At 40.2% G+C, this 22,021-nt stretch overlaps 1 protein-coding gene across 1 annotated transcript in view; it reads right to left on the bottom strand.

The window, feature by feature from the left end:
* Positions 1 to 717: 717 nt before the first annotated feature.
* The window catches only part of inpp5d (inositol polyphosphate-5-phosphatase D), a 52,251-nt gene continuing 30,947 nt past the window's right edge, over positions 718 to 22,021 (bottom strand). Inside the window, exons 20-27 of the mRNA XM_060919808.1 lie at positions 12,460 to 12,570; positions 12,285 to 12,364; positions 12,114 to 12,201; positions 10,499 to 10,645; positions 8,838 to 8,901; positions 8,230 to 8,445; positions 5,141 to 5,625; positions 718 to 1,497 (exon numbers count right to left, since the gene is read on the bottom strand). Of these exons, the coding sequence (XP_060775791.1) occupies positions 1,451 to 1,497; positions 5,141 to 5,625; positions 8,230 to 8,445; positions 8,838 to 8,901; positions 10,499 to 10,645; positions 12,114 to 12,201; positions 12,285 to 12,364; positions 12,460 to 12,570 (1,238 nt within the window). The 3' untranslated portion in view covers positions 718 to 1,450. The remainder of the gene's footprint in view (positions 1,498 to 5,140; positions 5,626 to 8,229; positions 8,446 to 8,837; positions 8,902 to 10,498; positions 10,646 to 12,113; positions 12,202 to 12,284; positions 12,365 to 12,459; positions 12,571 to 22,021) is intronic.

Genomic DNA, 22,021 nt, shown 5'->3' with positions numbered 1-22,021 from the left:
TGAGATTTCAGGGCAACGTATACTGCCTTCAAGACGACATCTTTTCCAGGGAGGTTTCAACAAGACGGTGCAAAACCACATTCTGCACACATTACAAAGGCATGGCTGTGGAAGAAGAGGGTGCCTGTACCCTCTGTTCACAAGAGAGAATGCGTGCCAAATTTTGAAATGAAAAATATGACAACGACGATTTCACACCTTGTGGCCCTTTTTCAGGAAGAATGGGACAAAACACCACCTGAAACGCTTCATCACTTGGTGTCTTCGGTCCCTAAACATCTTTTAAGTGTTGTGAGAAGGAATGGCGACATTATAAAGTGGTAAATGTTTTATTGTCCCAACTTTTTTTGAAATGTGTAGCAAGAATCAAAATTGAAATGTGTTTATTTTGGGGAAAAAAACCCCCAAACAAACCCAATTAAATTCATGAAGTAAAACATCAGATAATGTGCTGTTATTGTTTTGAGTGCAATACAGGTCAAATATTATTTACAAATGACTGTTTTCAATTCTATTTTCAGTTTCAACATACCGTCCCAAATTTTTCTGATTTGAGGTTGTACAAACAATAACTAAAAATGTACTTAATGTACTAAATAAGCTGGTAAGGCTCCATTGATTTGAACAGTTGTAAAAGTGCTTCACTCTTTAAAAAGAAAAAATCAGCATTGACGGCATTAACAGAAAGCTGCAAGAAAAAGAGAAATCCAAGCCCAGTGTTGTCAAAGACATTCAGGATGAGTTTTAATGCAAAGGCGTAAATGCCCAAGATGATTGGCTGATCACAGCTCATCAGATACAGATGATTTTATCTTAACACCCATACATGTATATAACTTCTTAACAATACGGATTACAAAACTACAAAACGATGTCAACACTGCAAAATTGTCATTCTTATTGCTTTACATTCATTGATTTACTATTCATATTCAGCTTCATAAATTACTCTCTAATTATCTCAGCACAGCATCAAGGAAATTACAGTATCAATCGAACTGAATGTTGGATCAGTTTATCCAGAAATTCCATTGAGCAAAGGACTGGGTGGAAAAAAAACCCAAAAAATAAAACAAAACAAAACACTGAGATGTGAATTTAGATCAGTAATCATCAGCCATCCACATAAGAAATGAATGAAACTGTGGTGAGATTTTTACTTTTGGGTTTCATCTGATGAATAATCTTTATGCATAGTCTCTAAATGTTGATAAATTTTGTGCACTGTACATTCATTTGTGTTGGAACAAAAGAGTTTGTGAAAGATCAAGGCACTCTTGCTGCAGCTTTTCATTTTTGTCTTGAAGAATGCTACACATAAGGCAAAAGCTTGTATAGCTTTTTAATTGCCTCTTTGGAAGTTTGTCTCGAATCACAATTGGTGTGTGAAGGCTCCAGTTTGGTGTCGAACTCCAACAGTGGTGGCCAACTGGAAAGCTTAAACGTAGGCTCATTTCAGGGGGCGGCCCATCTTTGGACTTGATGCCTCAGGATGCACTGGGAACAGGAAAAACATTTGTTTTAAAAAAATTAAATCAAGAGCAATCAATAATTATTAAAGAAATTAACCATTTCACCACCATTATATGTCTCAGAGTAAACATGTGCACCAAATCAGAATCATTCCCATATGTTTTATACTTAAAGGTAGTGTACAAAGGGCTGCACCATCTTGTATAAACCTTTCATACTGTATGATTCCAACGTAAACATTTTTTCCAATAGACATCAGCTGTCATGAAGACAATTTAGTCAGGGTGACTAAACAGTAACATGACAGATGTTTCTTGACCTTAATTTTTCTTAAATGTCATAACAACTCACTTTATACTTCAGTGTTCTTAGGAGTTATGCGATGATGATGTGATGATAATGATGCGTCAGACATCAAAAACAAAATGATCAAAATTCCTAACAAACACCATGACAAATGACCTAACTGTTATTAAGATGTCATGCATTGGCATAGAATATTTATAACAAACATGGCACGGTGGCATAGCTGTTAGCACTGTCGCCTCACAGCAAGAAGGTTCTGGGTTTGAGCCCAACAGCCGATGGGGGCTTTTCTGTGTGGAGTTTGCATGTTCTCCCCGTGTCTATGTGGGTTTCCTCTGGGTGCTCTGGTTTCCCCGACAGTCCAAAGACATGCAGTTAGAGTAACATGGGGCGGCCATGTTAGGTCAGCCTGAAGGTTGGGCTGAAGTGCCCTTGAGCAAGGCACCTAACCAAAATATGCATAACTCTGTTGTTACAGGTTACAGCGCTGTTATACATCATACTTCCACCAAGTGTTGAGTTCAGGAGACACTACAGAGTGTCTTTTAGAAATGCTCACCCTGGCACCGCATGCATGATTTGGACATACCAGAAGTGAAGCTACAAAATCAGTTTTTGTGATGTTCTAATTTAAATCAGTCTTAACACCACATTATATTAACAAAAAATATGCCACCTGACTCTGGTGTTATCTATACTGAACAAAAGAATCAGTGAAGGTCGTCTTTATGACAGCTGATGCTGACTGGAATAAGACTTTATAAACGTTTATTTTGGCAGCACAGTAGTGCAGTGGGTAGTGTTAGTGTTCAACAACTCCTGGGTTCCCATTTCAATCCTGAGCTCAGGTTACTCTGTGTGTGTAGTTTTGTATGTTCTCCCATGTCCTGTGTTTCCTCTATGTTCTCAAATTTACTCCCACCTTCCAAAACTTGCAGGTACAGTTACAGTCAAAAGTTTGCACACCCCTAGTCATTTATAGGTTTTTCTGTATTTTGACTATTTACTACATTATACAACAATATTGAAGACGTCAAAACTAAGAAATAGCATATGGAACATGTATGGAATTATATGGTAAACAAAAGTGTTAAAATATCTCATCTCATTATCTGTAGCCGCTTTATCCTGTTCTACAGGGTCGCAGGCAAGCTGGAGCCTATCCCAGCTGACTACGGGCGAAAGGCGGGGTACACCCTGGACAAGTCGCCAGGTCATCACAGGGCTGACGCATAGACACAGACAACCATTCACACTCACATTCACACCTACGGTCAATTTAGAGTCACCAGTTAACCTAACCTGCATGTCTTTGGACTGTGGGGGAAACCGGAGCACCCGGAGGAAACCCACGCAGACACGGGGAGAATATGCAAACTCCGCACAGAAAGGCCCTCGCCGGCCATGGGGCTCGAACCCGGACCTTCTTGCTGTGAGGCGACAGCGCTAACCACTACACCACCGTGCCGCCCGGTGTTAAAATATATTTAATATTTTTGATTCTTCAAAATAGCCACCGTTGCGCCATTGCACCATGATGCTTTGCACACTATTGTCATTATCTTCACCAGCTTCATGAAGTAGTCACATGGAATGCTTTTTAATTAACAGGTGCCTCGTCAAAAGTCAATTAGTGCAATTTCTTGCCTTCTTAATGTATTTGAGATCAAAAGGAAGAAAAAGAACAACTTTATTTATCACACATACACTTAAGCACAGTGAAATTCCTTCTTGCTTTTAACCCATCTGAATCAGTAAACACACACATTCACACATACATGAGTAATGAGCACACACACACACCCAGAGCAGTGGGCAGCCATGCTACAGCACCCGGGGAGCAGTTAGGGGTTAGGTCCCTTGCTCAAGGGCACTTCAGCCCAAGGCTGCCCCATGTTAACCTAACTGCATGTCTTTGGACTGTGGGGGAAACCAGAGCAAACCCATGCAGACAAGGGGAGAACATGCAAACTCCACACAGAAAGGCCCCCGTCAGCCGCTGGGCTCGAACCCAGAACCTTCTTGCTGTGAGGCGACAGTGCTAACCACTACAGTAAATAGTAAATAATAAAAATACAGTAAATAGCCCTATTCCACAACTGTAGTAATCCATATTATGTCAAGAACCGCTCAACTAAGTAAAGAGAAACGTCATCCATCATTACTTTAAGACATTAAGTATCATTTAATTAATAAAAATAAACATTTGTGTGTGCGCATGGTGCCCTGTAATGGACTGGCATCCCATTCAGGGTGTATTCCCTGCATTTCTTGTGCCCTGTGTTCACAGAATAAGTTCTGAATCAACTGTGACAGATGATGCCACAGTGCCATGGATAGACGCGCAGCTTGTGTACAGGCAAGGCAGGCAACTGCTTGGGGCCCCCCAAGAGTCGGGGCCCAAAGGCTTATTTATTTATTTTTTTTATTTTTTTTATTGTTCTTTACCATTGTATTTTCACATTTGGAATTTAAAAAACTTTGGTTTCATACATTTTTCGTTGTTGTCAGATTATTTATAACATATTGGTGATGAACACTGGTCAGAAGGGCCCCCTGGAAATTTTTGCTTGGGGCCACAACAGACTCTAGAATCGCCTCTGGCCATGGAGCACTATGAGTTAACAAATACACACAGGGATAACCAGTAGTGATATATAGCACACATGCTTACGCAAAGATCAGCATTCATTCATTCATTCATTATCTCTAGCCGCTTTATCCTTCTACAGGGTCGCAGGCAAGCTGGAGCCTATCCCAGCTGACTACGGGCGAAAGGCGGGGTACACCCTGGACAAGTCGCCAGGTCATCACAGGGCTAACACATAGACACAGACAACCATTCACACTCACATTCACACCTACGCTCAATTTAGAGTCACCAGTTAACCTAACCTGCATGTCTTTGGACTGTGGGGGAAACCGGAGCACCCGGAGGAAACCCACGCGGACACGGGGAGAACATGCAAACTCCACACAGAAAGGCCCTCGCCGGCCCCGGGGCTCGAACCCAGGACCTTCTTGCTGTGAGGCGACAGCGCTAACCACTACACCACCGTGCCGCCAAAGATCAGCATATGATGCTGAAATTATTAGTTTGCTCGTAATTATTATTATTTTTTTTACATTTAACTTCTGAAGGTTTAGTCCGAAACAGCATTTTGAAACGACCTTAAGAGTGATTTCATTGAGGATTTCACCACTCATTTGAAGTATTTCTGAAGTACAACTGACATAATTTAATAAAATAATAATCATTTTAAACATTATATTTTAACACAAATTCATTTGCTTCAACTAGACATTTCATAGCATTTTTGTGTTGATCTAAAATATACCAATATCTCATTATGTGACATACCATCTTTGGGGTGTGGCTGGCATGGTCTGGCATGAGGCCGCAGCTTGCCCGGTAACTCTGAGGAGTCTCTGTAGTCTCTGGGCTTTGACTGGGGCTCTGGTGGTTGACCTGGGCGAGATTTAATAGGCAGTGGTGGCTTTCCAGACATCATTCCTCCTCCTTCAGAGCGAGAGGGCACCACAGGCTTCTTGCTGAAGGACTGAGGCTGTAGACTGCTATTGCTGCTGTGGTTGCTGCTGCTGCTGTTGGGAGTTAATGAAGGATTCTGGCCTTTGCCCTCTGAGCAGGTGAAAGAGCGAGCGCGAGGGGTTGGGACTGGAGGAACGCGCTCAGAATCAGGCTCGGGTGCTTTTGGAAATGCAAAAATCTCAGGGATAACCAAGTGCTCTTTTCGGGGCATTTCTTGATCCTTGCCACATCGTGACTTCCCCATTGATCCATAAAGTGGATTGTCAAACATCTCTGCTGGTTGCCCATCTTCAGATCTGTTAACATAAAAAGAACGTGTTATTTTTTCCAACACAAACTCCATACATCATTTTATGGTGGCTTGAAATAAAGTCTGATGACTATTTTCTGTTATATGAAACAGAATCTAATCTTTTATATGAAAATCACTTTTTTTTTTAAAGTCAACTACCAAGATTTGTTTCTTTTATTGCTGTTTGAGAAATTCAAATAAAATTGAGATCCTGTTCACACACCATTAATAAAAACTCTTATTATTGTGAATAGCCAAAAAGTAGTTTTTGACCAAAAGTGTATATTTCGTTCAACAGCATACTTTTATATGACTAAATACAGTATATCTGGCAGCCTGGGAAAACCTTCTACCAGTTTTCCCCAACTTGTCATACCATCCTTCAAAGACTATTATATATTTGATGCAATTAATACAGTCCACTTGATGTTGTAATTAAAATGCATTTTCAGTTAGTTTTTATATTATTAAAGATTTATACAGCCTAGTTTTAAAAATATACAGTGGCATGCAAAAGTTTGGGCACCCTTGCTGAAAATGTCTGTTACTGTGAATAGTTAAGTGAGCAGAAGATGAACTGATCACCAAAAGGCATAAGGGTAAAGACAACACATTTCTTTAATATTTTCCGCAAGATTACATTTTTATTTCCATCCTTTACAGGCGTAAAATACCAAAAAATGAAAAGGACCTGAAGCAAAAGTTTGGGCACCGGACATGGTCAGTACCTAGTAACACCCCCTTTGGCAAGTATCACAGCTTGTAAACACTGTTTGTAGCCAGCTAATAATCTTTCAGTTCTTGCTGGGGGATTTTCACACATTCGTCCTTGCAAAAGGCTTCCAGTTCTACAAGTTTCTTGGGCTGTCTTGCATGCACTGCTCTTTTGAGATCTATCCACAGATTTTCAATGATGTTTAGGTCAGGGGACTGTGAAGGCCAGGGCAAAACCTTCAGCTTGTGCCTCTTGAGGTATTCCATTGTAGATTTTCAGGTGTGTTTTGGATCATCGTCTTATTGTAGGACCCATCCTCTTTTTAACTTCAACTTTTTTACAGATGGTGTGATGTTTGCTTCCAGAATTTGCTGGTATTTATTCGAATCCATGCTTCCCTCGACCAGTGAAATGTGCCCTGTGCCACTGGCTGCGACACAACCCCAAAGCATGATCGATCCACACCCATGCTTCAGAGTTGGAGAGGTGTTCTTTTCCTGGAATTTGGCACCCTTTTTTCTCCAAACATACCTTTGCACATTGTGGCCAAAAAGTTCTATTTTGATTTCATCAGTCCACAGGACTTGTTTCCAAAATGCATCAGGATTATTTAGATGTTCATTTGCAAACTTCAGACACTGAATTTTGTGGCTCGGACACAGGAAAGGTTTTCTTCTGATGACTCTCCCATGAAGGTTATATTTGTTCAGGTGTCGCTGCATAGTAGAACAGTGCACCACCACTCCAGGGTCTGCTAAATCTTTCTGAAGGTCTTTTGCAGTCAAACAGGGTTTTTATTTGCCTTTCTAGCAATCCAACAAGCAGTTCTTTCAGAAAGTTTTCTTCATCTTCCAGACCTCATCTTGATCTCCACTGTTTCTGTTAACTGCCATTTCTTAATAACATTACGATCTGAGGAAACAGCTACCTGAAAACACTTTGCTATGTTCTTGTAGCCTTCTCCTGCTTTGTGATCATCAATTATTTTATTTTTCAGAATGCGAGGGAGTTGCTTAGAGGAGCCCATGGCTATTGATTTTAGGGACAAATCTGAGGAGTCAGAGAATTTATACAGCTTTGAAATCTGCATCATCTGACCTTTCCTAACGAAGAATTTGAACAAGCCACAGCTCAATAAGCTAATTAAGGTCTGGAACCTTGGTAAAAATTACCTGAGAACTCAAATGTATTGGGGTGCCCAAACTTTCGCATGGTGTTCCTTTTCTTTTTTCACTCTCCAATTGTACAAAAAAAATACACAAATCCTGCATAAAACGCTGAAAAGAAATGTCTCGTCTTTACCTTTATGCCTTTTGGTGATCAGTTCATCTTCTGCTCACTTAACTATTCACAGTAACAGACATTTTCAGCAAGGGTGCCCAAACTTTTGTATGCCACTGCAGTCATATATTTAATATTTATACTTCTTTGCTCGCGCACATAACAAATGCTCATAGTTTCACGCTGTTTATACATACTTAGTATTAATTATAATCATTAGGTGTGGGTTGTTTTTTTTTTTGCTGCATGCTGTTTATTATTATAATCATTATTCTTAGATTCTTCTTAGATTTAGTGATACATGTATATAATTAGATATATTCTCTCCCTTTATTCTTTTTTGTTTAGAATTTTTCATATCCTTAGCCTATTTTTATTAAGTGTGTGTCTTTGTTTATAGTTTAGCATTGTAAGAGCCAAATTTTGTTTTGGATTATGCTAATAAACCGTTATTATTATTATTATTATTATTATTATTATTATTAAATTCACAAACATGTAGTTGTTGTTCATGAACGGTGAAGTAGAAATTGTTCTTGGTAGAGGACTCAGTAATGGACCGTTGAACTTTCTGGTAAGACATGGGTTAAAGAAATGTCCAGAAGTACTTACGATGGACTGGACAGCTTTCCTGTGGGGCTGCACACAGAATGATCATATGCAGTCTTTTTTGGCGAGGTGTTGCCAGTAGTGGTGTCTTTAGCCAGGTGTCCAGAGGAGACTCCTTGTCTGTTGGACTGTATGTAGCTCCAACTTGGCAGACAGCTGCTTTTGAAGCCAATATCCATATAATTAGGATTGCTGATATCAGTGGGTAGGGCCAATGATCTGCAGGTTATATAAGTTTCATAATAAATGGAAAACAAACTATACAAATGTCTTGTGGCCTTATTTCTACAGTGTATTAGCTTTAGTGTATAGCATTTAAACTCTTTACTATAATATTTTAATTATTTAGTCCTGTAACTGTACACCTTTGCTATTAGTTTCACTGTAGTTTTCTGAATAATTCCTAGTAAGGAAATCAATAACAGCAACAAATATTAAGCTTTAACATGAACAATTGACGAATAAGTGTTGATATTAATGGGTTTAGCAAGTTAGAAATTAGCAAAACATGCTAACACTTTTGTCAGACAAAACTCCAAGCTGCTGTTAGGTACATTTTACTGAATCATCTATCAAATATATGATTGTAAACATGAACTAAAAACTCTTACTTGCTGCTATGATCTCCTGATTTGACTTTGCCAGTTCCTGAGTCATCGCCAATCTTAATGAAATCTGCAGAGAGGAAAACACATTTGGTTGAAGCTGTTTACATGCATCATAACTGTCTGAGCATAAAACCAATACTGAGAGACAATCTATCACAAGCACATTCTCAACACAATCTATCTTCACATCCAATTAATCCTGCAAGTATCATTTCAGTATTTTCTTCGATTGATTCTTCATCATATGGAAGGTGAAATGAGCTATTGGCTGGAGGTGGACAATAACGAAGTACATTTACTTGAGTACTGTACTTTTAAGTACACTTTTTGAGTATCTGTACTTTGAGTATTTTTTTGGGGAAACTATGATTTTAACTTCACTACATTTAAAAGGAAAATATTGTACCTTTCACTCCACTACATTTCTGTCAAGGTCCTTGTTACTTGTTACTATAAAGCAGCTTTGAAAGTTTTTTCTTTTCTCTTCTAAAACGTGATGTTTTTTTCGCAGGTGACACTGAGACAGTCTATCAGTAATCACTAGAGTCATGTCACGTCCATAGACTGTATAAAATCAAGCTCAATTATTTCTCAACAGTGTTATTTGAACATGATCAGTTGATGTCAGAATGGAAGGAGGGAGTTCTCTTTTGGGGAATGCATGCACCCATGGCCATACCTAGAACCCATGTTTCAGTTTTCTGAAGGGATTAAAGATACGTTTTGTTTTAAATGTTTGCTTTGTTTGCTGAAAACGAACCATATCACGACCTCCAAAAACTCATCATCCAACCTGCGGGAGCATATTGAGGTCGGTAAACGTTTTATTCCAAGAGAAAGCTTGCAATGAAGTTGTTTGTGCTTTTAGAGCTAGCGATAATGTTGCAAACATAGCTATGCAGTCTGGTTAGTCAAATGACTTTCTATGGATTTGCCCACCAAGTTTCCATCGCCTTGTCCACGGCTAACGTTAACACAAAGCTAGTTAACTTGGACACTGTTAGTTAGCATGTAAAAACAGAGTTACGCTAGCATGAATAATGTTAACTTATCTGAAGTCCTTTCAGAAATATGTTTTAGCATAATCTTGCCAAATAAACAGAATGTAGAAATCTTTTTTTTCTAGTAACGTTAGCTACCCAAAATGATTTTGAGTTTGAAAGGAGTTTGCTAGCATGTCCGGTGGAGCTTCACTGACTAGCTAGCTTAACGTTAAACCACCATGATGGCACAGCATGCGTTCATTTTGTGAATTCACATTTCTGTCCTTGGTAACGACATTAGGTTTTGTAAGCGTTATGGCAATAATACAGCAATGTGTTGACAGAAAATGTACTTTTAATCTTTAAATATTTTTAAAAGCAAGCACTTCAGTACTTTAACTTAAGTAAAAAAATTTTGACTGTACAACTTTCACTTGTATCAGAGTAACATTTGACCAGTGGGATCTGTACTTTGACTTAAGTAATGAAGTTGGGTACTTTGTCCACCTCTGCTATTGGCTGTAGGAATATAAAGTATAAAATGTATATCGTTAATTTACAACGTACTGAAGAATATCAGGACAGTACTGCAGAGGCTAAATGAGCGTTGGGGTCTAAGCATGCACATCCACACTGGGTAAAAGTTGTGCACAAGTTTGTGGCATGCGTTTGTTCACTTACCATATAGTTTCTCTGTCAGTTTCCCTTCTGATGTGCGTAGTTGGATGGCTCCTATTAGCATTCCTGTCTGCTCACCGTGATGTGTAAGTGGGACAACAAACTCAGTGTAGTCTCTGTCAGCAGCCCGCAGAGCCACACACGTCTCCCCTGCACGCAAGTCAGAAAATTGAAGACGAGTGCATTCATAAGTAATTTTATTTACAAATACATAAATACAAATAAAAAAAGCTACACTCAAGACTATATTTTTGAACTTGCCTACCAGACTAAAATATATACAGTTTATAAGCTCCCAGGTGTAACAGTATTCTTTACCTTCTTAATTTACCAAATTTAAAATGGACCTAAACTACATCAAGCACAAGGGACTGTAACAGAATTTAAGGAAATAAGTAAAACTGGAGGCGGCACGGTGGTGTAGTGGTTAGCGCTGTCGCCTCACAGCAAGAAGGTCTGGGTTCGAGCCCCGTGGCCGGCGAGGGCCTTTCTGTGTGGAGTTTGCATGTTCTCCCCGTGTCCGCGTGGGTTTCCTCCGGGTGCTCCGGTTTCCCCCACAGTCCAAAGACATGCAGGTTAGGTTAACTGGTGACTCTAAATTGACCGTAGGTGTGAATGTGAGTGTGAATGGTTGTCTGTGTCTATGTGTCAGCCCTGTGATGACCTGGCGACTTGTCCAGGGTGTACCCCGCCTTTCGCCCGTAGTCAGCTGGGATAGGCTCCAGCTTGCCTGCGACCCTGTAGAACAGGATAAAGCGGCTACAGATAATGAGAAGTAAAACTGAAATTATGCTTGGGTTGTCAAAGTTAAAATGGTGTGCAATTTAAAAAGCCATTTTGCTGACTTCCTCAAATGGTCCAACCTTATGTAAGGAATAAAACACAATGCATTGTTATAGGAAAATAATCACAGTGTGGTGTGATGCAGCCGGACACAAGAGGAGTTACTGTTATCACCCCAAAAGTAGAAAGTTGAACAGTATTTTATTTTGTAAGCAGTTTGCCAAAAAAACTTATATTTAATATTTAATCTTTTAATGAACAACATGCCACAATTTTAACCATTTATAGTTAATTTTAATTTTGTAGAACACCTGCGAGACAAGTTAGTTCCTGTTAACACTTATGTTATAGCAGCTATAAACAGTCATTCCCTCACCAGCTTCTCTCTCTCTCTCTCTCTCTCTCTCTCTCTCTCTAATCATACACAAATGTGTATTTTTTACAAAAAAAAATCATTATTATAGAGATGGTGAATCTTTCTTTCTGTAAGTATACTTACAGAAAGAAAGATTCACCATCTCTATAATAATGATTTTTTTTTTGTAAAAAATACACATTTGTGTACGATTAGACTTGGATTATGTGGAGTGTCCACCAAACATGTCCCTGTGAATGAGCTGTTACTATAAATAATGATAACTAACTAACGAGAACAGGCACTTTAATATAAACCTGTGATTTGAACTACAGCCAAAGCTACTGTCAGAACCGCTGTTATAGAAATTTAATCAACACATTCAGACCAGAGTTGGGTATTCAACAGCACTGTAGTATAAAAGCATATGATAAATGAGTATATGCTCTCAAAGCATGTTCATATTTTAAACACACCTACCGTATGATTCATCACTGTCTGTGGAGGTTATACTGATGAGTATATGCTGATCTAGTAAGTATTCTGGGTCTGAAATGATGGGAGTAAGCTGTAAAATGGATGAAAATCACATTTACTATATTGTTCCAGGATTTAGTTTTGCATAATATGAAAATATAAAAAATAGATTACCTCGACATTTGCTGTAAACCGAACCTTTATAGAACCTTCTGTGCTCTCTTGATTCTCTATTTCAGAACTCTTGACAAATTCTATGAACACAATTTTTCACAAAAAAACGCCCAAATATTTAGTCTGTCAACTCAACAACAAACAGACTTACTGTCCAACAGAAGTGTTCCCTTACTTTCCAAGCAGCTTGAGTGGTATTCAATGAAAAACTTTGTCTTGGATTTGGTCCTAAGAATGGCAACACAGTTCATAAAGTTGATTGCACCCTGAGACTCCTTTGTTGGATCTGAAAAGACAAAAACAAAAAAAGACAAAAAATTCAGCATCCATTCTTGAGCATGATCAAGAAGCAGAAATAAATAAAAATAAATTAAAAAAAGACAGAAAACAGTAGTATTGATAAAAAGTAGGTTGATTAGTGTACTCTATCTACAACTGATCCAATCATATTCAGTTTGTGCGATTGCTTCAAATCAGTAGGAAAAAGGTTCCTATTTCTACTTACTATATGATATAAATAGCAATGCTAACATTAATAATGTTAAGATACATATAATCCCCTCGACAATGCTGCATCTGTTAGGATTTTTGTCAGAAAAAGACCTACTCGCAGACCAGCACAGCTTAAGAGTCAAAATGTTTTAATCAAAGATTCGGGCAAACAAGTCCAAAGCAGTAAATGGTCTCAAAATCCAAAGGCTGGCAGGCTGGTCCAAGGTGACTTAATTCATCCTTTATGCCTTTGAAAAGACCACTGAAGAATACGTCAAACTGGGCCTCAGTATTCCAACCATTGGAGGTGGGGATGGTCTGGAACTCTAGGGCATAGTCAGATACTGAGAGGTTTCCCTGATGAACATGGAGCATCTCCCAAGTTACCTCTCTACCATGTTTGGAATGATCAAAAACCTTATTCATCTCCTTTGAGGATGTGGAGAAGGTGTGACAATATGAAGCCTCGGCCCACACGGCTGTGCCCCCACTCTCTTGCCCAACCCAACAGCTGGGTCATGACATAAGCCACCGTTGCTCAATCCATGGGGAAAGTGGATGGCTGTAATTTGAAAATCAAGCTGCATTGTGCCAGAAAAGAATGACAGGTGCCGGGTTCCCCTGAGTAATGTTCTGGAGGGGGCATATGTGGCTCTGTGGCAGGAAGAGCAGGCTGGGGTGGAGCAGCTGCAGCAGAATGTATTGCAGCAGGGGCTCGGGCAGTGGTGTGGGCCAGTTGGAGATGTTGTATCTGAGCTGCTAGATCCATGACAGCTGCTGAAATAGCTTCCACTGGCTTACCAATGGAGTCCAGCTGGTTCTGTTTTCTCCCCAGTAGGACTCCATATTGTTCGAGGACAGTCTTCCACTGATTGGGGTCTGCTGGATCCATAATACTCAGATCGTACGGTTAGGATCTTTGTCGGAAAAAGACCCACTAGCAGACAAGCAGAGCTTCAGAGTGAAAAGGTTTTAATCAAGTATTCAGGCAAATGAGTCCAAAGCAGTAAACGGTCTCAAAATCCAAAAAGGTAGGCAAGATTTCACAATCCAAGAGGCAAAAAATAATAATCCAACACAGAGAAATCCAAAACAGAGTCCAAAGAAGTCAAAAAACAGGAGAAGAGAATGCAAAAAGTTACTAACTGTTGGAATGGAACAGAAAACAACTGGCTTGATCTGACAGAGGCTGGCTACAGACACAGGGCTTAAAAACACAACTAATAGGGCCAATGAGGAACAAGTGTGCATTACTGATCTCTACGTAAAAATCTGGAGAGCTCATAGGCTCATCAGAGTGAGGCCATCTGGCCGCCATCTTACCACTCACATCGCGGAGCGGAACAGTCATTTAAGCTACTGGAAGCTACACAAAACTGGACAAGTTATTTATGTAGTTGGTGAGAAAAACTGCAAGAAAAATGCCTGCATGTGCAGCAGTGAACTGTACAAACCATCAAGTCAAAGGCTGTGGACAGACATTTCGCCTGAGAGTATTGATAGTGTGTGATCATTTTTACGTGTGTGAACAGTGCCATTTGCGTGGACCCCTTATAGCATTTTATCATGGTTTGCAAGAGTGAAAGAAAAAAAAATAACAAAATCTCTCATCATCTTGTCTGTTTTTGTTGAAAATCTGACATTGATATCTGGGATGGACACTGTGGCTGTGTCAGATTTTCGATGGAAATGTCCCAGACTAGATCAAAGCCAAAGTCTAGACATGCTTGATATTGAATGTGAGAGCTCAAGCTCAACGGCTCAAATTCAAAAAGAAAAATGAACTGATTAAATTAGCCTCAGTAGCCTAAATCAGTGTTTCTCAACCACTGGGCTGCAGCCCATTAGTGGGCCATGAAGCACCCTCTAGTGGGCCGCGATTTTTTTCCAAGTTGAAGCTAATTTTTCCTTATAGTAGGGTACAATTGTTGGGTTACATCTGACGTCACATCCACCTCATTAAGCTATGGTCACACTCCAACTTGCGATGCTTTGTGATGAGTTATCGATGAAAATGAGTCATTTTGGCACCAATGCTTGGCGATATACACGTGAGCTAAAAGTTGTGGTCACATAGCAGGTGAACATTTGACTGTCACGCCTTCGTGGACTTGAGCCTGGCATAGCTCGAGCGGCCGCGCATGCTCACGGAGTGTGTTGTGCATGCACTTGGGACCCAGTCGTTATGGGCAACATCTGATACTGATTTGAGTGTAACCAGCACATGCAGATACAGATGCTGTTTTCATGGAGGCTTTGCAAAGTATCATCATTATCACTGTCACGTTTGTTTCTAGCTAAGTTTATAATGCTGTTTAAATATTCTGCTTTATGATTCTGCTTTGTTTTGCTTTCGTTTTTGTAAATATCACGCCTGCTAATAAACACTCTTCCTGCGCTTAGATCCGTCTACCGCCGTCTATCTTGTAGTGTCCTGATCACCAGATCTTTAACTCAGCCACATATAAAAAGTTGTACGCCTCCGTGCTTTTCCAGGTTTTCATCTGTTTGTCCGTGTAGAATGATGTCTGCAGCACCAGGTAGTTTGAGATGTCGGGGAACTCAATGGATGGATAATTTTCCAACTCATAGGAAAAATGCTTCTTTGTTAGCGTGTAAGGATCTCTCTCACTGAGTGATTTCTATATCCACTTCTTTTGAGTGGACTTCTTGGTTTTAATAACTTGCTTGTTTGCTGTACACAAACATGGCAATAAGTTCTTGTGTTAATGGATCAGACTCCACTTTTGGATCATTAATCCCTTTTGACTGAGAATGCCCTGCATGCATGGTTTTATGTTGGCTTCTGGCACATCCATACAGTTTTAAATACAATACCTACAATTAAAAACAGCCTGTTTTTACTGCATTTATTTAATTCCTGGGCTCCCATCTGTAACAGGGAGTGATGTTGCATCCCACTAATACACTTTACAATAGATTATTAGGTTCTAATTGAATAGATGAGCCAAAATAGTTGGGGATCTTTTTTAATGGGCCTCAACTCGTTACAAGTATGAATAGGTGGGCCTTAAAGTAGAAAAGGTTGAGAACCCCTGGCCTAAATTTATTTCTGGCTTAGGCAGAAATAAAAAGAGACATGTTTTTATTCTAGTTTGATCAGTAGTTATTTTCATTTACCTAAGGCTAAACACAACTGACAATGTAGACTATCTATACGTCACACCCACTTGCACAAATTCACAAAATGGGCATGACTGTTTTAACTACATGATTTTAGTTTAAATTGAGTGCAAGTATATTGATATATTGGCTTATTTCCCAGACGGCATTCGATATATGATTTCCTGTACAAAGAAAAACTGAAATAACTTCCGTAAAAATAATTATAGTAGTAAAAGAGCTCATCTCATCTCATTATCTCTAGCCGCTTTATCCTTCTACAGGGTCGCAGGCAAGCTGGAGCCTATCCCAGCTGACTATGGGCGAAAGGCGGGGTACACCCTGGACAAGTCGCCAGGTCATCACAGGGCTGACACATAGACACAGACAACCATTCACACTCACATTCACACCTACGGTCAATTTAGAGTCACCAGTTAACCTAACCTGCATGTCTTTGGACTGTGGGGGAAACCGGAGCACCCGGAGGAAACCCACGCGGACACGGGGAGAACATGCAAACTCCGCACAGAAAGGCCCTCGCCGGCCCCGGGGCTCGAACCCAGGACCTTCTTGCTGTGAGGCGACAGCGCTAACCACTACACCACCGTGCCGCCCTAGTAAAAGAGCTGTTAAAAAAAAAAAAGATCAGAGACTGAACCGGAAAAGTAAAAAAAAACCAATAGCAATGAAGGGGAGTGCTATAAAGATATATTAGAAATGTGGGTAAAGTTGAGAAAATAAGAGGAGGTAATGAAAGGAAAAAAGTCAGGAGATACTTTTCTTGGGGCAAATTTGATCGGATACGGCGGTTTAACATAGAAGACAAATACATGCGATGTGAGGGGTAAGATGGTGGCAAGATGGCTTCACTCATCTCTAGCCTGGGCCCGCCCATTCTAAGTGTGACGCAACATGGGGGGGCTGTTGCGAACTTAGTCTGGCAAGGCAAGCTATCTCCAGCTCTTCCAAGCTCCCGAAAAATCGGGAGCCAATCAACTTTGAGCATCTCCAACGGCCCTGGGTAGAGGCATGTTCAAGGCAGTGACGTAGTAGAACTGCGACCGGAAGCCATAGATTGTTTACAGAATCTATGCCGGAAGCACTTCATTCACTAGAAACATTACGAACATGGAGCAGCAGCAAGCCTTTGACACAGCGGTAGATGCTGTATTGAAAGCATTCAACGGGAAATTCTCATTGAAAACGGAGCAAAGAGCAGCCCTGGAGGTATTTATTGAAAGGAAGGACATTTTCGCCTTGCTCCCGACCGGCTTCGATAAGAGTTTAATCTACCAGTTAGCCCCGCTAGTAGCCAAATCAATGGGGCTCAGCGAGAATCCTATCGTCGCGTCACATACGTCAGAGGAAAGAGTGATGTGATTGGTTTAAGCTTCATCACAGCCTTTTCTGGCTTCGACCAGTAGCAAACTGAGGCATTTCAGGGAGGCGGGTCAACCACGCGCTTTGGGAAACGGTTGGGCTTAATATCTATGCCAGACCAAATGCTAGCAGAGCTTTGAAGTTGCGTTAGCCAGACTAACTCATCTCTACAGCAGGGAATAGGCTATGAGCTCTCCAGATTTTTACGTAGAGCTCAGTGGTGTGCATGCAAAATGGCTGGAAACAAACAACGACAGGAAGTAGAATAGATGGGGGCGGGGTCAGAAGCACATAGCCAATGAAAACAAACAGAACACATGACTTTGCCACATGATAAATGAAAATAAACAAAAGCACATGTTGACTAAAAATAAACATAAAAATAAAACAAGACTTTAGACAGGAATCCTAAGAGCATCACTGGCATATCTCTGCGAATTTCAGATGAGTACAAACTCTGGGATTAGGTCCTGCCTACATACCAAGTGCTTGATATGTAAGCTATTCACAGCTGAAAGAGTCACAGGTAAAGGAAAAGGTTTCTGTAAGACCGTGTTGAACGAAACAAATGATCTGGCTACTTATGATTCTCAAATTCCTCTGGACTTGATAACACTTTATCAAACTAGAAACCATAAGGATTCAAATTCAGCAACAGGTTGCCAGTAATCCATTGCCTTTTACTACAGCACCTAAAACCAGTAAGAAGGTGTCTTAACCTAAGAATGTTTCAATTAATTCAGTGTCACTTGGTATAATGAGCTCTATATCTTGATGTTTAATATAAATTATTGAGGAGCTCTTACAAATTCATCACCCAGCTTGGGCCATGTCCCCAAGTATTTTAAGATAGTTGTTGTTAGGTTGTGGGTTTTTTTTTGTCCTCCCATCCCCCCAAATTACCATCTTGTTTCCAACGCATGAGATTCTGGAGAAATAACAATCATGCATTTATTTTAGTCTAGTTTCTGGACACATCATAGCATAGAATTAGCACTGGCTAAAAATGGTTGACCAAGCAATGACCAACTGCTTGTTCCTTTAGATCATATTTGACAAAGTATTACCCATTTATTAGCATCAGTGAATATTCTTAAATTCTTTATAAAACAAACAAGCAAACAAACATACAAAAACCCTGCAATATGATGTGCCACATGGTCCTACAATAGACTCTGAGGTATATGTCTGTGAAGGTTCTCAGTCATCCAGGTCATCGTAAATCGTAGGTGCTAAAGAAGGCAACTGGACTTGCTTGACGTTTCACCTCTCATCCGAAAGGCTTCTTCAGTTCTGTCTGACTAGTGGGGAGTTCCAGGTATAGATAGTTTTCACATGACGTCACAGAGTTAAGGATTCCCTGGTGGCGGCCATCTTGGAGGGCTAGCTTACCATACGGGTCACTGAGCACACATTGTAGCGCGCGAGTTACATTCATTTATATATTATTTACATTTATAGTTACATTACTACTATTTAAAGCTAGCAGTGGTGCAAACTTGTTGTATTCACGGCTGTTGTAATAGGTCAGATGATGACGTCAAGCGAAGCTTTTATGGAATTCCCACTGTACGGGAGCACGAAGGCGAGCAAACAAACTCAGCATACAAAGGAGAAATCTATGGCTTGCGAGAATCAACCGCAAGGATTATCAGCCTTCCAAACACAGCAAAGTCTGCTCCGATCATTTTATAAGTGGTAAGTTGTTTAAATAAACAATCAATTGTGTTTAAGTTTGTTTTTGGAAACCAAAACATCATGTGAACAATCTCTGGAGAATGCCTAACTGGAACCGCTGAGTGTACGTTTACGTTGTAATGTACACTTAATATCGCTCGTTTGTCACGTTTCTAGTTGAAACTTGTCACTTCACTCACGCTGGGGTCATTTTTGAAAAACATTTTAGGTCTATTCTGTATGATTTGATTTGTGTTTGGGATGCAAACAGCGCGCCTTTTGGCAGATGCCACCTGAATCGCGCAGATCCGATTTTTTTTTTAGGGGGGGCGTTGGAGTGTCTGATTATAATTTCAAAGTAAATTCTGTATTAAAATTACTAAATAAGCAAATCCGTTACAGTCCATGAAACAGGAAGTATAAGGATGAGAAAAAAACAGTTTAAATCGGGAAGCCCGAGCGGTGTGCAGGACTGCGCAAATGTGCGCAGCTTCCTGATTTAAACTGTTTTTTTCTCATCCTTATACTTCCTGTTTCATGGACTGTAACGGATTTGCTTATTTAGTAATTTTAATACAGAATTTACTTTGAAATTATAATCAGACACTCCAACGTGCCCCTCCCCCCCCCAAAAAAAAAATTCGGATCTGCGCGATTCAGGCGGCATCCGCCAAAAGGCGCGCTGTGAATATATAAAGTTGTATATATCAGACAGCCTTTAAAGTTTGATGAAGTCAGTTTCAGGCTTTGGCAGTTTCAGGCTTTGGCAGCCCTGCATAGTCACTTGAAAATGCATCTTTGTCCACTTTGTAGGGGTCAATTCCCCCAATCAAGGCCAGTTTGGCTGCATACCGTGAGATGTGTATCTATATACTTCTGTTTGCTTGATTTTGCTGACATTGATCTTTATTTTAGAAAACTGACTATATAACTTCATAAATTCGTCCGAGATAACGTAGCCAGTAGTGGCGATGCTCCGTTTTGTTTGCCCACCAAGATGGCGGCTGGGGGGCGTTCCCCGGAATGCCGTGACTTCAGTGAAAACTATCTATTCATCCTCGAGTGAACCAAAAGCAACCCAAAGGAAAGTTATTGCGGTCACATGGGTCATTGATCCTCTGTCATCCTGTAGGTGTCAGGGTCATTGGAGGCCAGGTGTGAACGGTGTTAGCAGCCTAGAGGGTTGTTAGGGTGATCTGTGGGTCGTTGGCTCTCTCTGCCATCATGTGAGTCATTGAAGTTGTATGCACAGAGGAATACACAGACCTGTAGATTGGGGAAATGAAACAACCACTTCACAAGCTCATGGCTCAACACAGGAGAGACAGTTCCTCAGGCCAGGACCCTGCAGTCTATCTTCATCTCAATAACAACCAAGACTCAGCTGACTTCAATGACGAACACCTACAGGATGACTGAGGCCCTGTCCACATGGCAATGGATTCAGGTGAATCTGATAAAACTGTTTATCGTTTCGGCCTGGCGTCCACACGGCACCGGCGTTTTGGGTGCCCCAAAATGAAATCTTTTGAGAACGGGTTCCAGAGTGGAAAGATCTGGCAACAGCACCGTTGCGAAGTCGTCTGGATGAGTAGAACGGATTTGTTTACGATGACGTCACAACCACATGACTGTCAGTGCTTCACGCCGGGTAGAAGTGTAACGAACTCGATGCGAGTTGTCAACAAATCCTATAACTTGGTTCATGAAACGCGCTTACAAAATATTTTCACTGTGAATATTTATTGTGTAATGGTGCAGAGAGAGAGAGAGAGAGAGAATAGCCCTTAGGGCAGAGTCAATCCCGCCAGCAAAAATAGGGAAAAAAAAGGAGCGATCTCACCTCTTCAGATGTTGGTTTAAGTCCTACAATACATTCCTCAAAAAGGGCGTAGAAGAACAAATTAATCCATCAACGTGTAGCATTCAATTTATTCTGGACCATTAAAGACGCCGCCTTCCGCGTAGAATCATACGTCATCCTCGCCGCCATATTGGATGGGTCAAAGCGGAGAATAAAGATGCCTCATTCATGTGCTGCGTTTAACTGTACCAACAGGTTTACCGTCCAAACGAGATCACATGGGATTACCTTTCACAGGTGAGACTGGAAAAATACTTTTCATTGTATTTGGTCATTATAACGTAATTTTATGAACAGATTTTTCTGACTTTGTGGCTAATATGAAGTCTCGCGCATAATAGTTTATGCGCATGTGTCCTTACTTCTTCTATTGTTGTAGTGTCTCCGATGGGACCGTCTTACAGCGCACCTAGAGGTGTGGCATGTGTATTGCATCGTTTTCAGCAAGCGTTGCATTGCCATATGTACCTGATATTTTACTGATCCGTTGCCCATGTGGACGCGATATATATATTTTTTTAATCTCGTTGCCGTTGTCGTGTGGATGTAGCCTGAGAGGGTCAACAACCCATGTGACCTCAACGACTCTCTTTAGGGTGCTTTACTGGGAAATTCGTCACTTGTATTTTTTAAACAAACAACATCCAGGACATTGAGTAACATATTTTTCAATATGTCACTCATGAGGAAATTGATGAATTGTTCTGATAAATTTTCATACTTTTTGTTTGTGAATGTGTCTGTATAATAAAAAGAAAATCACACGTCAGCCTGAAGATATGAAGTTTATCTTCTCGTGTTGAAAACCTTGTATTTTTCATACGAAATATATCGCTGATCTGAATAACATTTTCTGACTCTGATGACATCACTCCCAGTGTTTTTTCGCTGACTCAAAATGGTGAACCGGCTCAAAATAAATTTTTTTTTAAAATTAATTTGTGTTTTGTTTTGTTGTCGATGTGTCCATATAAGATAAAAAAGATTACACAGTGGCACGAAGGTATGAAGTTTATCTTCTTGTGTTGAAAAATATTTCGATTGACCACTCAAAGATAAACTGTAATATCCTCAATATCCTCTCTCTCTCACACACACACACAATTTATATATATATATATATATATATATATATATATATATATATATATATATATATCCTTACTTAGAACTACACTATTTGGCCAAAGGTTTGTGG

Source organism: Neoarius graeffei, chromosome 4, assembly GCF_027579695.1.
Source record: "Neoarius graeffei isolate fNeoGra1 chromosome 4, fNeoGra1.pri, whole genome shotgun sequence".
NCBI classification, from domain to species: domain Eukaryota; kingdom Metazoa; phylum Chordata; class Actinopteri; order Siluriformes; family Ariidae; genus Neoarius; species Neoarius graeffei.
The sequence above is the reverse complement of the archived record's forward strand: the minus strand, read 5'-3'. Positions and strand labels throughout refer to the sequence as shown.